At 37.3% G+C, this 14,988-nt stretch overlaps 1 protein-coding gene across 2 annotated transcripts in view; it reads left to right on the top strand.

Annotated features, from left to right (window-relative positions):
* Positions 1 to 14,988, top strand: part of sema3d (sema domain, immunoglobulin domain (Ig), short basic domain, secreted, (semaphorin) 3D) — a 197,243-nt gene that overhangs the window by 70,981 nt on the left and 111,274 nt on the right. For both annotated transcript variants that reach the window (XM_039761472.1, XM_039761471.1), the window contains exon 3: positions 13,954 to 14,114. In XM_039761472.1, coding sequence (XP_039617406.1) covers positions 13,954 to 14,114 — 161 coding nt within the window. The remainder of the gene's footprint in view (positions 1 to 13,953; positions 14,115 to 14,988) is intronic.

The following is a 14,988-nucleotide window of genomic DNA, read 5'->3' as shown; positions in this document are numbered from 1 at the left end:
TCAATTGTTTAAGCTTAAAATAAGCAATTAAGGTTCAAAATCCTGCAGCTACTGCAGCCCTCCAGGAACCACTTTGCCCACTAGTGCTAGACTGTCCAATTTAAAAGAATTCACTACAGAGATAACCAATCAAAAACACCAAAAGAGAAAAATGTGCATTTTTCGATAAATTATATGTCTGAGGTAATGTTATCTTTATGCACAAAAAAGGGATCATTAAAAAGAAAATGATGATACTTAGAATAAATGGCAGAACAAAGCAAGCCGACCAGCATGGGGTTTATTTTAATGTATATTTTTCAGCATTGGAATTTACAGCTCTGTTAATTAATAATAGACATTCCAAAAGGTCCTGTTTCCCAGGACCCAGGTTTGGTTCAAATCTATTGCGAAAGGGTCTTGGAATGATTTTACTTTTGAAAAATACTGTGCAATCCATCAAAATATTTCAAAATGTTAATCATATTCTAATAACTTAGTCTACATGGTGGGCAGTATGCTGCAGTAGATAAGAAACTGGACTCTCCCACAAGGTCAGGCGTTGGCCTCCAAATTACTGTGTGACCACGGACACAACAATTAACTTGCCTGTGCTTCAAGTGTAAAAAACAGCTGTACACTTTATCTGTGCTTGGATGGTGCCTTACAATTGTGTTCACTGCAGAAAAGCACTTTGTAAACAAAGGTTTGTTTATCTTTCATCGCATATGCACCATTAGTTTAATTCACAAGTTTCACCATTTCACGTTGCCTTCTGGATCAACACACTCAAACACTTCCCCAGGTATCTGCATGTTTTCACTTTCACTAAGATCCATCCTGGAAACCTCCTACAGACGAAATATGCAAATCCTGCTGTTCATCGCATTGTACTGTGAAATATGAAATGTCTTTCACATTTTTTTTCCATGTAACTGATCTGGATTTACATGATTATGCTCTGTTGACCATTCCTAAAAGGAAATTGCATGCGTTAAGGAGTAAATGCATGGGGTGCAACATACATTTAAAAATTACGTGTGAAAGTGGACTGTTTTTTAATGTTCACACGATTTTCCTTTGGCTTAATTAAAACATTTATTTTACAAAGGCTGATGGGCCAATTTATCTTTTAATAGCAGGAAAGTAGGTTCCTCAACATGTATTATTGTAAGATTGTTTCAACATGTTTCAGAGATGTCTCTACCAAAAACAGGAGCAAGATACATTTTTCTAAATATTGCATTTCCTTTCAAATACAGTTTAGCTGACCTGTTGATTTCTTTCAACTACTGAAGGTAGATATCTGGCGCCATGCAGATTTTAACTAAAATGCTATAAATGTTCAATGGACCCTTAAGTATTTAAGTGTGAAAAGTAAACATTTCCTTAAATAACACAAGTACTGTATATGTGATATAACAATATATTTGTATTAATAAATACATATATTTTGGAAGAAAACACAAATACTAAGATAGATAGATAGATAGATAGATTTATTAATCCCCAAGGGTAGAGAAAAGTTAAGCAAAATGACACCTTTTATTGGCTAACTAAAAAGATTACAATATGCAAGCTTTCGAGGCAACTCAGGCCCCTTCTTCAGGCAAGATGAAGAAGGGGCCTGAGTTGCCTCGAAAGCTTGCATATTGTAATCTTTTTAGTTAGCCAATAAAAGGTGTCATTTTGCTTGGCTTTTCTCTACATTCATAATGGCTAACATGGTACAACAACCTAGTACTACTTAATCCCCAAGGGGAAATTCACATACTCCAGCAGCAGCATACTGATAAAAACAATATTAATTAAAGAGTGCAAGTTAAAGAATGCAAGGTGGAGAGTGCGAGGCAGGTGTAACAGCCCCCCACTTTGTATAATGTTAATGTTTACCCCTTCGGGTGGAACTGAAGAGTCTCATAGTGTGGGGGAGGAACGATCTCCTCAGTCTGTCAGTGGAGCAGGACAGTGACATCAGTCTGTTGCTGAAGCTGCTCCTCTGTCTGAAGATGATACTGTTCAGTGGATGCAGTAGATTCTCCATGATTGACAGGTGCCTGCTCAGCGCCTGTCGCTCCGCCACAGATGTGAAACTGTCCAGCTCCATGCCTACAATAGAGCCTGCCTTCCTCACCAGTTTGTCCAGGTGTGAGGTGTCCCTCTTATTTATGCTGCCTCCCCAGCACACCACCTCATAGAAGAGTGTGCTTGCCACAATTGTCTGATAGAACATCTGCAGCATCTTATTGCAGATGTTGAAGGATGCCAGCCTTCTAAGGAAGTATAGTCGGCTCTGTCCTCTCTTGCACAGAGCATCAGTATTGGCAGTCCAGTCCAATTTATCATGCAGCTGCACTCCCAGGTATTTATATGTCTGTACTCTCTGCACACAGTCACCTCTGATAATCACGGGGTCCAGGAGGGGCATGGGCCTCCTAAAATCCACCACCAGCTCTTTGGTTTGCTGGTGTTCAGTTGTAGGTGGTTTGCGTCACACCATTTAACAAATTTCTTGATTAGGTTTCTATACTCCAATTCCTGCCCAATCCTGATTTAGTCCATGATAGCAGTGTCGTCAGCAAACTTTTACACGTGGCAGGACTCTGAGTTGTATTGGAAGTCCGATGTATATAGGCCGAACAGGACTGGAGAAAGCACAGTCCCCTGCGGCGCTCCTGTACTGCTGATCACAATATCAGACCTGCAGTTCCCGAGACGCACATACTGATGTCTGTCTGTAAGATAGTGCACAATCTATGCCACCAGGTATGAATCTACTCCCATCTTTGTCAGCTTGTCCCTAAGGAGCAGAGGTTGGATGGTGTTGAAGGCACTAGAGAAGTCCAGAAACATAATTCTTACTGCACCACTGCCTCTGCGCTGTTGGTGTAGCATGCAGATGATGACATTCTCCACTCTCACCTTTTCCTGGTATGCGAACTGCAGAGGGTCGAGGGTGTGGCGGACCTGTGACCTCAGGTGGTTAAGCAGCAGCCGTTCCATGGTCTTCATCACATGTGACGTCAGGGCGACAGGCCTGAAGTCATTCAGCTCACCAGGACGTGATACCTTTGGGATTGAGGTGATGCAAGATGTTTTCCAAAGCCTCTGACTCTCCCCTGTTCCCGGCTCAGGTTGAAGATGCATTGTAAAGGACTCCCCAGCTCCAACGCACAGGCCTTCAATAGTCGTGGCAATACTCAATCTGGACCCACTGCTTTGCTGGCACAAAGTCTCCTCAGCTCTCTGCTTACCTGGGCTGCTGTAATTGTGGGTGGGGGGGAAACTCTCTCCTATGCTGCTATCAGTAGAAGGATGGGTGGAGGATGCAGTACTCTGAGGTGAGAGTGAGAGTAGGTTAGGGTGGTCAAACCTGCTAAAAAAGTTGTTCATCAGGTTTGCTTTCTCCCTGTCTCTCTCGATGCAGCCAGTGATGATCTTCATCCCATCCCACACTTCCTTCATGCTGTTATTCTGCAACTTTTCCTCCAGCTTTCTCCTGTACTGCTCCTTCGCCGCCCTGAACTGGACTCGGAGTTCTTTCTGCACGCGCTTGAGCTTATGTTGATCACCGCCTTTAAAAGCCCTTTTCTTCTGGTTTAAAAGGCCCTTGATGTAATCCATAGCTTGTTGTTAGCATAGCAACGTACTGTTCTTACTGGAACTACAATGTACATACAGAAGTTGATGTAGTCAGTAGTGTAGTCAACAACCTCCTCAATGTTCTCACTATGTGACCCCTGCAGGATATCCCAGTTTGTAGTTCCAAAGCAGAGTTGATAATGTGATAATAAAGACATAATGTACATTTAAAAACATGATTAATAACTTGAGTGATGAGAGTTCTCCATTGGCACGACACAAATTCAATACAAGTGTGCTGGTCATATGACTTAATCCCATTGCACTAATAAAAGCAAGTCTGTTTATTACACATTAAGCCCATGTAGATTTTAAACACTTGGGTGTTACTTCAAAAACAAATGTTACCCTTCTTGATCATTTAAGCAAACAATTCATGTTTTCAATTTCTTTCTTGGGAATGTCATTTTCAGTGTGAAAGAAAACATTGCGCCTTCCACTTTTGCACAGTTACACAGTGTGGTCCCCTAACAGTTCCTGGTATGTTTGATGGATACTTATATGCATTACTCACACGCATTTACTAGTGGCATATATACTCACATATAAGTCGGTCTTGAAAACCGAACAATCGATCACAAAATCAGACCCGACTTGTACACCCGTTGAAAATGCGTCACTTAATTTTTTTTTTTTACATCTTCTTACCTCCTGCAATCTCGCATCAGTTTCTCAGACGCATCGAATTTTGTTGCAGCAGCAGCGCAGTTACCAATTTCTTTCACTACTTCAACGAAGTTTAATTTAAAACCAGCTTCATATTTTCTTCTGATCGAACGCTCCATCGTAGATAAGGGATGCTCTTACGATAAAGGTGTATGAGGATGTGAGATGCAAAAAACACAAAACAGTGCAAAATGTCACTTCGGAATAGTTCAGGTATTACCGTGTGGTCACGTAGGCACAATAGAGAGAGAGAGGTTAGGAGCATGTGCTGATACTGCGAATTGCCGCACCCACATAGAAAAAAAGGCAGTGTGCTCTGTGGTTACTCTCTCAGGTGGGCGCTACCATATCATATTCCCTTGTACCAATAGCATGAGTTTTATGCATTGGAGTTATACGACCGACATTATAAAATGCCAGAAATTATACTGTAAAATCAAGTCCCGACTTATCCGCGGGAGAACTTATCCGCAAGTATATATGATACTTTGATTTCATCCTGTTTTACAAAAAAGATTCAGTTTCTCCAAGAGGCTCCAGGATTAGTGTTAGGCTGGGGGTACACTTAACGCTACATGACACATGAGTTTGAGGATGCTGCTGTTACGCAAGCAGCATACTGTATATGATTGCACATGTACTTTAAGTAAATCTGGAGGATTCCGCCAGGTGTCAGTGTGACAAATCATCAGCAGAAAACAAGGTCTGGTTTCCCTGTGTTGTGAGTTAAGGCAAGAAAGATAAAAAAAAATAAAAAAAAGATGGCAACAGCAAAACAGAATCTCGAGATAGTCTGTAATGCTTTTAAATGTATCTCATCATTATGATGGGGAATATGTGACGCTTGTATTGCTTATACGAGAAATGGATGAAGAAAAGCACCATGAAGACATTTGCATGTCAGCGATTAAGTTTAATGATTTGCTTCATCGCATCGAACCATTCATCAAACATTGAGCACACAGATTGATCCTGTTGGAGTGGCAATGTGGCTTTCAGTCACATGTTGATAGTAAACAACAATACTGACGTCACGTACCAAAACTTGCACACGCATGCCACCCCTATTTTTGGTGGTATTGCAACTCGTGCATGCGTTGCGTTAATTTCTGAGGATGTGCTAAATGGACGCGTGAAAAGAACACTGGGAACTAACGGCATCCATCATGCATGCGCGTATTCTGAGTGTTAGGTATAAACTGTCCCTTAACATGTTTGTTCTACAGTACAGTTGGTCATTGCCTCATACAGAGTTTGCTTCTGCCTTACACCATTATACTATACTTCAGGAAACAGGCCTTGGAAATGAATAGGTAATGGATGGTTTGGGTCCGTTTTAGTTTTCTCCTTTATTTTCACACAACACTTGTAAAGTATAATGTGACATTGTGATTATTTTTACATGCATTTCGGTACAGTATTTCAAGAACTTTTAAAAATGCTGAAAGGGTCACTTTTTAAAGAGAGCTTTCTTTTTGTGTAATTACTTCAGGAGAAACATGATTATATATACAGAAATGTAGAATTTTCTTTTTGTTGTTAACAGGCTCATTAATTCTGTCACTCATATCTAAAATATGTTAACATTCGTATCACTTTTCAAAACATTTCACTCGAATGATTCAGTACATTCAAATTTGTGTTATTCATAGAGAGCCATTTGTATCTGGCTGTTTTTGAAAAAATAAAATCAATGGTTTATGTATTTTACTTTGTTCTGAATTTCTGCCAAATCTTTCAGCACATTATAACCAGAGGCCTTCCCTTCTGATAGATGTGCCTGGAAGTAATTCTAAATTTCAAATACTTCTTATTTAACACTGTCAGTGGTCAGTGCTTATATTTGATGTAGTCATGCTGTGTTTTGAAATTAAAAGTGTTTAATATGTGTTAACACTGATGCTTTTATAAATGTTGTTTTTTTGCCTAAAAAAATTAAAACTTTTATTTTTAATTTTCTGTTTTTATATTTCTGTTTAACTGATTCTTATTTATCATTGCAGTCTATTTATGGTCAGATATTCTGCAAGATATTATTAAAATATTCTTAGCTAGCTTACTAAGTACACTAGCAAAAGGCTGTACAGTATTTTTACCGTAACTAACTTTTTATGAAACATCCTGAAATTGTATGTATTAGATTTAGGTAATTTTTATCATGTAGTAAAACCTGTCAAATCGTAAAAATCTCTTAAAAGTGCTTATATTACTTATTTATTGCAAGGTATCTTGTGGACAGCAGTGTGTTGAATTGCACTGACAATCCACAACCCTTTGGTGGAATAAGAAAGTTCAGAAAATAGGTAGATGAATGAAATCAAGAAACCCAAAGCGTCTACACCCAATGTTCAATATTTTAGTCATGCTGACCCACTGCACAAACAAGATTTCCTAAAAACTGGCATCCTCATTATTCCCAGACTCTGCACTTTAGCTCTTTGCAGCTATTCAGTTTTCTTCATGATAGCTGTTGTTGGGATTCTCCTAATGTGTCAGAAGAGCTGCTTTTGTCCCTAAATTTCAGTTGAGGTTGATTAATCAACTCTTCCTTTTTTGTTGTTGCCTCAAGGTAACTTCATACACAGAAATGCTCTCATGGCATTCTTCATTTAAAAGCCACAATAAATCTTTCGCCATTGGTAATTTTATTATTTACGTTCCATAATCCAAGTTTAAGTCTCCAAATGTTCTTTTTCTATTTATTACTAGGCAGACAGTGTGGCATAGTGAATAGGAAATTAGAATTTAAACCCTAAGGCTACACGTTTAGTTTCCACCTTTAACTGACCCTAAACAAGTCCCTAAACCTGCCTATACTCCAAATGCACAAAATGTGTGGACAGTGTGGTACTTTAGGATCTGCTGTTTGAAGCATCTTAGGAGGGTGTTCACTATATAAACAAAGTTTGGCTACTGGTGCCTTTGCTGACTTGACAAGCAATTTGTTTGCCGTTCACCAGTGTATGCCCACAAAATGAAATTCTCCTTAAATGTGCATCAATACAAGGGTGAATACAAAAAAATTTTGATTTCCAAAGACTGCTCACTTACACATTTTTATACTGCTCACAATAGTTTAACTTTTTGCTTTAATTTTTAATTGTAAAAACATTAAATTTTTACAGGATTTTTTTCTGATATTCTGTTTGTAACTGCCTTAATGTATTTCTAAAATAGAAGGTAGGGGCAAAAAAGTGTATATAAAAAACTGTGTATGATTTTTTTTTTATTTATTGCTTTATTAACACAGTCAGATCCATGTGGAATGTCCCTGTCGCATGGAGTTAGAAGAAGGTGGCCTTTCCACTTGCATGTCATAAAAGGCAACTAAAGGAGGCTGGCGTCAGAAAGGGCATCCAGGCATAAAAACCTCTGGGCCAATCTCTATAAAATTTGGGGGCAACCAATCAATCTGAGTGAACCCACACAATGGCCTTTAAACCAGTGGTGGATGGGCTTTTGTGGGTGAGGCAGAGACAGTCAGATCTGTTTGCAATGGTAATCTTCTGAAAGTTTCATTGCAGAGGAGTTGCTCTGTGTATTGTTTTTCCAAGTTACTCTTGAGGTGTGTACAAGAAATGCGAGTTATATTACAGTATTCTGAATTATGGGTGTGGTATTAGGGTCTTCTACCGTGTTAGCCATTATGGATGTAGTGAGAAGTTAAGCAAAATGAAACCTTTTATTGGCTAACTAGAAAGATTAGAATATGCAGGCTTTCGAGGCAACTCAGGCCCCTTCTTCAGGCAAGATGGAATGCACATCTGAATTATTGGTGAATGTTTAACTATTTAGAAACATTATGGTACATGGGTTTCACATGAATTATTATAACTGAACAAACATGACAATGTGGATCATCTCTTTGTTTTTTCTTTGTATAGTAATTTTTGGTGGAATTTTGCTTTTGAGTCTGTAACATGTTGTTTTAATCTATTGTTCATTCTTCTTTATTGATTATTCTACATTTCATGTGAGAGATATTGTTGGTTTCTATTCATAGCTTTTGTATTTTCCTTCTTAATATTATAAATCTGCTCTATGTAGGAGTGTAATTCTTCTTTTTCATCTAAAGCAAACAGAGAATTTTGTTCTTTGTGCATTAAATGAAAAAAGATAATGGTGTCCTTGTGTAACTCAGTTGATAACCTTTGCCATATAAAGTGCATTCTCTTCTTACCTGCTTACTCACTAGACTTCAGAAGATATGAAAGTTTTTCTTTTTTTTTTTTGTTGACTGTTTCATATTCTTGACAATGAGTTTGGTTCTCCTTCTCAACAGGTACTGACTCGTTTTATTAAACTAGTCTCCTGCTTAATTTTTATTGTATTGTCCAATATTTTACAAAAATGAGATAAGCCTTTATTACCTTGTAGTTTTCTTCTGTTGTTATACTGTATATCTATACCATAAATACTCCACTACCTAGTAGAGTACTAGTAGTATAATATAAATAATACCATTCACATTTTTTACCATTACTGACATTTAAAAATCCTTAAAACACTGAGCTTTTTCTTTATATTCTGCCTGAGGCATTCTATTTATTTCTTCCTTTGTAAAAGGCTGAGGGAAATGTTTATTTAGTTCGTTCTTAATTTCCTGGTGATTTTCTGGGACCTTTTTTCTTTGTATACCACTGGGACTATTTAAATTGTCTTAAAATTTTCATTTGGTAGCATTGAAGGATTTTTGCTGTTTGTTTTAGCTTCCATTGCAATTATTTTTCCACTTACTCTCTCAATGTTTCAGGTATTTGTTAACCCGTATGTGCAGTTTATGTTTTTAGTTGTTTCACTTTTTATTTTTCAGGAGTGTACTAACTTTGGTGTTGTGTTTAGTAATGAATTATTGGTGTTTTTCCAAATCCTATTTCAAAATTTTCTATTTTGTATTCATTCTTTCTCTTATTCTAGATGAGAAAGCATCTGTCTGCTATGAGTGTCATTTTAATTTCCACTTGTGTTCCTCTAATGATTTAATGCATTACTGTATCGATTTCTAAATAATGATATGAAGCAAAATCGCTTGCAGCATTGCTTCCATTGGTGATTAAAAGATGTTATTAAAAAATTATAACTTGTGAAATCGTCTATTTATTAAAAATTAAATAAGTTTAATTCCATTGGCTCATATGGTATGACTAGTATTTACCTACTTGGGCCTGGTGCAGGCCTACTTGTCAGCAGCTACAACTAGAATGTACAATACAAACAAAACAAAGATCTGGAATTGCAGTTAACTTTTTCTCCAGGTTGTTCAGTATTGTTTTTCTGTTCCTAAACAGTCTGCTTTCAACAGAAGTTCAGATATTATCCATCCATTATCCAACCTGCTATATCCTAACACAGGTTGACGGGAGCCAATCCCAGCCAAAACAGGGCACAAGGCAAGAACAAATCCCAGGCAGAGCACCAGTCCATCGCAGAGTGAACACACATACACAGCCCCACCAAACGCACACTAGGGCCAAGTTAATTCTGCCAAGTCACCTAAACTGAATGTCTTTGGACAGTGGGAGGAAACTGGAGCACCAGGAAGAAACCCACGCAGACACAGGGAGAACATGCAAACTCCACGCAGAGAAGCGAACCCAGGTCTCCTAACTGTGAGGCAGCAGCGCTACCACTGTGCCACCCTTCAGATATTATGCTGTTCCTTATTTCACTTTGTAAAGAATACGAATGATATATAGAAAAATAATATGAAATCATTATTTAATAGTGCACAGCTAAATTAATTTACTTCTACTAACTCATCATACTGTATATACGTACATATATATACAAAAATCATTTTTCCATCTTTTTTTGTATACAGTCTATTGTTTTATGTTTTTTACAGCGGCTTTGGCAAGATTTTTTTTATCTCTTGAATTAATGTATTTGAGTAATGAGCGTACTATGATTGACCACAGTCTGGTTAAAGGGATAATTAAGGTCACTCATTTTGTAACTTTGGTTAACAATCTGACATGATTTCAGTCGATTACAAATTAGACCCTGAACAAATATCTTGAACACGTCAAGGAAAAGAGACTAATGCATTTAATCGACAATGAACAAAAATAAAATTCATGACAAGATGGAATACCAAGTCGGTAACCCATGATCACTATTAGGAACAAGAGTGGTTGCCTAACAAGAGCATTATGGATTATCACTCTGATAATCCATAAAATGTTAGTTCAATTTTCTATTGTCAGATGAGTCAACAATTGTAGGTTTTGACTGACATGATCAGTGTTATGTCTGGAAAAATGGGTGATAGAACTGTCCACCTTAATAATTTATACCAAAGCAACAAAGAGGGATATGCATGAAAACAAGTTTATATCTAATTGTTTGAAGAAAAAAAAATGTTTTGCACCTAAACATGGATTCTATTAGAATTTTGCTAATGAATTTACATTAAGTAGTCCATGATGGGGCAGCGCAGTGGTAGTGCTGCTGCCTCGCAGTTAGGCGACCTGGGTTCGCTTCCCAGGTCCTCCCTGCGTGGATTTTGCATGTTCTCCCCGTGTCTGTGTGGGTTTCCTCCCACAGTCCAAAGACATGCAGGTTAGGTGGATTGGCGATTCTAAATTGGCCCTAGTGTGTGCTTGGTGTGTGGGTGTGTTTGTGTGTGTCCTGCAGTGGGTTGGCACCCTGCCCAGGATCGGTTCCTGCCTTGTGCCCTGTGTTGGCTGGGATTAACTCCAGCAGACCCCCGTGACCCTGTGTTTGGATTCAGCGGGTTGGAAAATGGATGGATGGATAGTTCATGATGAAAAATCAACAAAGAGCATTTTACTAAAATAATTCTGTAAGTAGGAATGGACCACTACTTATACAGAACTCATTGAGAAAGTGGTCAATTACTGCAAGTCATTGAGCAGGTTACCTAACTTTATTTAATTAAACAATTCATTAAATTTTGATCTACATTTTATTATGGTCTCATTAATCTAGTAGTAAAGTTGATTTGCTGATATGACTCTATGTATTATGAACAACATTCCATAATGTAGAAAAACAGACACCAACTTCATTTGCAATCTACTACAGTTTCTCAATATTTGCTAACAAAGGCAGGGCAAATAATATGAAAACTTTGAAATATGTTAGTTTAGGAACACACTGGATTGACTAGAGTCCTATACATGAACTGTTGCTTAAGAATCTTCCAGGAACTCTATTTATGTCTTCTTTCACTGAGATTAAACAAAATCTTTAACAGAAAATGAGAAGGAAGTATCTTTATGTTACTTAATAATATGTTACCAGACTGCACATTTACTCACCTTTGTTCTTCATTTTGTCTTTTCTACTGTACTTCATCATGTTTAACCTTTCGTTGAACTTGCTTAATCAGTTTATTGATGGAATTACTTATTTTTCAAAAAGAAATCTTTGCATCACTCTAAAAAAAAATTGTAACGATTTGTGGATGTTCTAATAATGTGCTATCCTACTTAATTGATCATCTAATCAAACATTTTTAAGTAAAATAAGTGCAATGGAGGTTTGCTGGTTCTTCTTGTATCCGTGTGCATTTCTCCAGGGTGCTCTGATTTCCTCCTACAGGCCAAAGACATGCAGGCTATGTGGCCTGGCAATGTTAAATTGGCTCCTGATGTGTGTGTGTGTCTGTGTGTTCACCCTGTCCAGGGTTTGTTCCTGCCTTATATCCAGTGCTTGCAGGGATCGGCTCCATCCTCCCCGCAGTCCTGCTCCATATAGAAAATGGTTCAGAAAAGGGATGGGTGGATGGATAATTGCAAGTTTTTTTATTTTCTTTTTTCAGTTTCATACATTACACTAAACAGGGTGAGAGATGCACTGCAAAAATGAATTATAAAAAAAGTGAAACATTTCTATATCAAGCCATTAAATCTTATTTTCCTTATTGTAACATTTATTGACTTATTAAGAACTGTGTATTTAAAAATAAATAGCTTTTTTAAGAAATCTTGTAAATTGTGCATACCTCATTGACAGATATTTTTGCTAAATAAAATAATTGCCTTGCTTTTATTTAGCAAAAAACAAGTGGAGTAAATGGAGTAAACAACATTTATTTCACACAGTTTTTTAAATTAAATAATCTTAATGCAAATGTTTGATAAGTTTATAAATCTTGCAATAAGCAAAATGAGATTTAATAGCTTGATATAAAAAAAAAATTGCATAGATTTCATTTTTTGCAGTGTAGGCAGGTGGTCACCAGTAAGAGTTATTTATGAATAAAAGTAATATCAGCAATGTATTATATCTGGGTGAAAACGATTTAGACTTAAAGATATGAGATTCCAGTTCTTGATATTTTAAAATGACTTCTATTTAAATATATCTTTAAGAACATTGAAACCGATAAGAAAATACAAACATAGCTACTGTGGATACCATTGCAAGCAAAGTGATGCACTTGTAGGTTGAATTGTGCCTACCAAGAGAACGCCGGAATGAAGAGTTAACAGTAAACAGATGAAAACTGATTGTTAACATTTGCCTGTTTAAAATATTTTGTTTATTCTAGAAAATAATTAGCAAACATCCAGAAGCTCTTTACATATTAGTAGCATTCTACTACGAATTGACTTTAAGCGTTCACATTCTTACAGCAGTCAAGTAGCTGCAACTAGGATATGAAGATCTAAAAATTTGCATAGTTTGTTTTTGAATTCACTAACCGTTGGTAAAATATACCATAACATTTTTTTTAGCTTGCTTGATCCTGAGCAGGGTCGCAGGGGGCTGGTGCCTATCCCAGCAAGTATTGGGCACAAGGCAGGAACAATCCCCATTGCAATCCATTGCAGGGGAACATACTCTCACCCCACCCACCCGCTAGGGCAAATTTAACATTGCCAATCCACCTAACCTGCATGTTTTTGGACCATGGAAGGAATCTGGAACACCCAGAAGAAACCCACATAAACACAGGGAGAACATGTGAACTCCATGCACGGAGGACCACATTTTTCGGACTCAGAGTAGTGCTGCCACTCCACCACAATGTTGGTCAAATATACTATTAAGAATTTCATTGTACTCTATATATAAAACAATAAAGCTACATTTGAACTTAATTGGATGGTACAGAGATGTAACAGGCAGTGTGGGTAAACTCTGTGTTTTTCTAAATATGTGTGCATGGTTTTCTAAAAAGGAATCCTCTTTCATCCACATTGCAAAAAATTCCATTAGGCTGATTAGCTAAAGTCACCTTTATGAGCATGAGTGTGTGGTTTTCTTTTTTAAGCATCTTGCTATGAACTGAAGAGACATCTGGGGCAGATTGTTCATTGCGCTTGTTGCTCCGAGTTTAAATGATCTGCCCTGAAATGCTGACGAACAAATTGGGAGAGTGACTGATTAAGGTACACAAACTCTCAGCTTCTCTAGTAAATATCTTGTTTTTGAAAAGTATAGTGCCAAAATGTATATTCTGATATTAAAGTAGGTTGAAAGAAAGAAAGAAAGAAATCCTAGAATTTTTTATTGCTTGTCAAGTATAATGGTTCATTATGTTTCTTAACTTTTCTAACAATAATCACTTTATTAAATTAAAGAATAACTTTTTACTCCACAAGTGTAAGCATTCCGCTTTGTATATTTTTAAAACAAATACGGTAAGTCATTTGCAGCTTTCATCTAATAAGAGATCTCTTTTTTCTCCCACAGAACTGCAGTTTTCAAATAGTTGTGTACCATTTCTGGGATCAGCTGAAGGGCTTTACTTCCAGACCCTACTACTGGATGAGGAAAGGGGGCGTTTGTTACTAGGAGCCAAAGATTACATTTTTTTGCTTAGTTTGGATGATCTAAACAAGAACCCTCAGAAGGTAGGCTTTCTTGATTTACCTATTTTCTACTTTATTTAGTTAAACACATTTACGATCAGTCTCGTTATGTTAGACAATGTGGATTCTTGTACTACATTGTCTAAAATGGAAGAAATGCATTATTCCATACTACAGTACACTTCAAATGAATTGCAAACGTTTCTTTTTTATTAGCTTCTCTCTTCATTTATGGCTTATACTGTAATAGAGCTATACCCCAGAGACCCCCAGGTTCCATAGCATTAGAAACTGTCACAATTTAATATCAAGTTTTTTGTCTCAAAAATATTAAGAAAAAAGTTTCATTTTATTTAACTTTACAGGATGCAATATACTGCAGTGGGTTGGCACCCTACCCGGGATTGGTTCCTGCCTTGTGCCCTGTGTTCACTGGGATTGGCTCCAGTAGACCACCGTGACCCTGTGTTCGGATTCAGCGGGTTGGAAAATGGATGGATGCAATATAATTTAAAATATATATCCATTCAACAATATTCTGACCTACTCAATCCAGTTTAGAGACAATCCTAGTGGTGTCCGTCACAAGGCAGGTTCTATCTATCTATCTATCTATCTATCTATCTATCTATCTATCTATCTATCTATCTATCTATCTATCTTTGTTGAGAGTATCCTCATCCATTGTATGACTGTGTGACTGAGTTGTCTGCATCGTCTGCAAATTATTCTGAAGTGGAAACTTACATTTGAACAATTTCCATGTCAGCCAACTTTAGAAGAAGGCTAGCGGCCTCAGCACAGACACCGCACACCCCGGGCATATGCTGTTTAATTTTCCGCCATCTGATCCGAACCCGCACAAACAGTCTGAAAAATACCTTTTTTCTTAGAGCTGTCACCTCTGTCTCTCCAC

Source organism: Polypterus senegalus, chromosome 8 (genome assembly GCF_016835505.1).
Source record: "Polypterus senegalus isolate Bchr_013 chromosome 8, ASM1683550v1, whole genome shotgun sequence".
Lineage (NCBI taxonomy): Eukaryota > Metazoa > Chordata > Cladistia > Polypteriformes > Polypteridae > Polypterus > Polypterus senegalus.
This window is presented reverse-complemented; position numbering and strand designations above follow the sequence as displayed.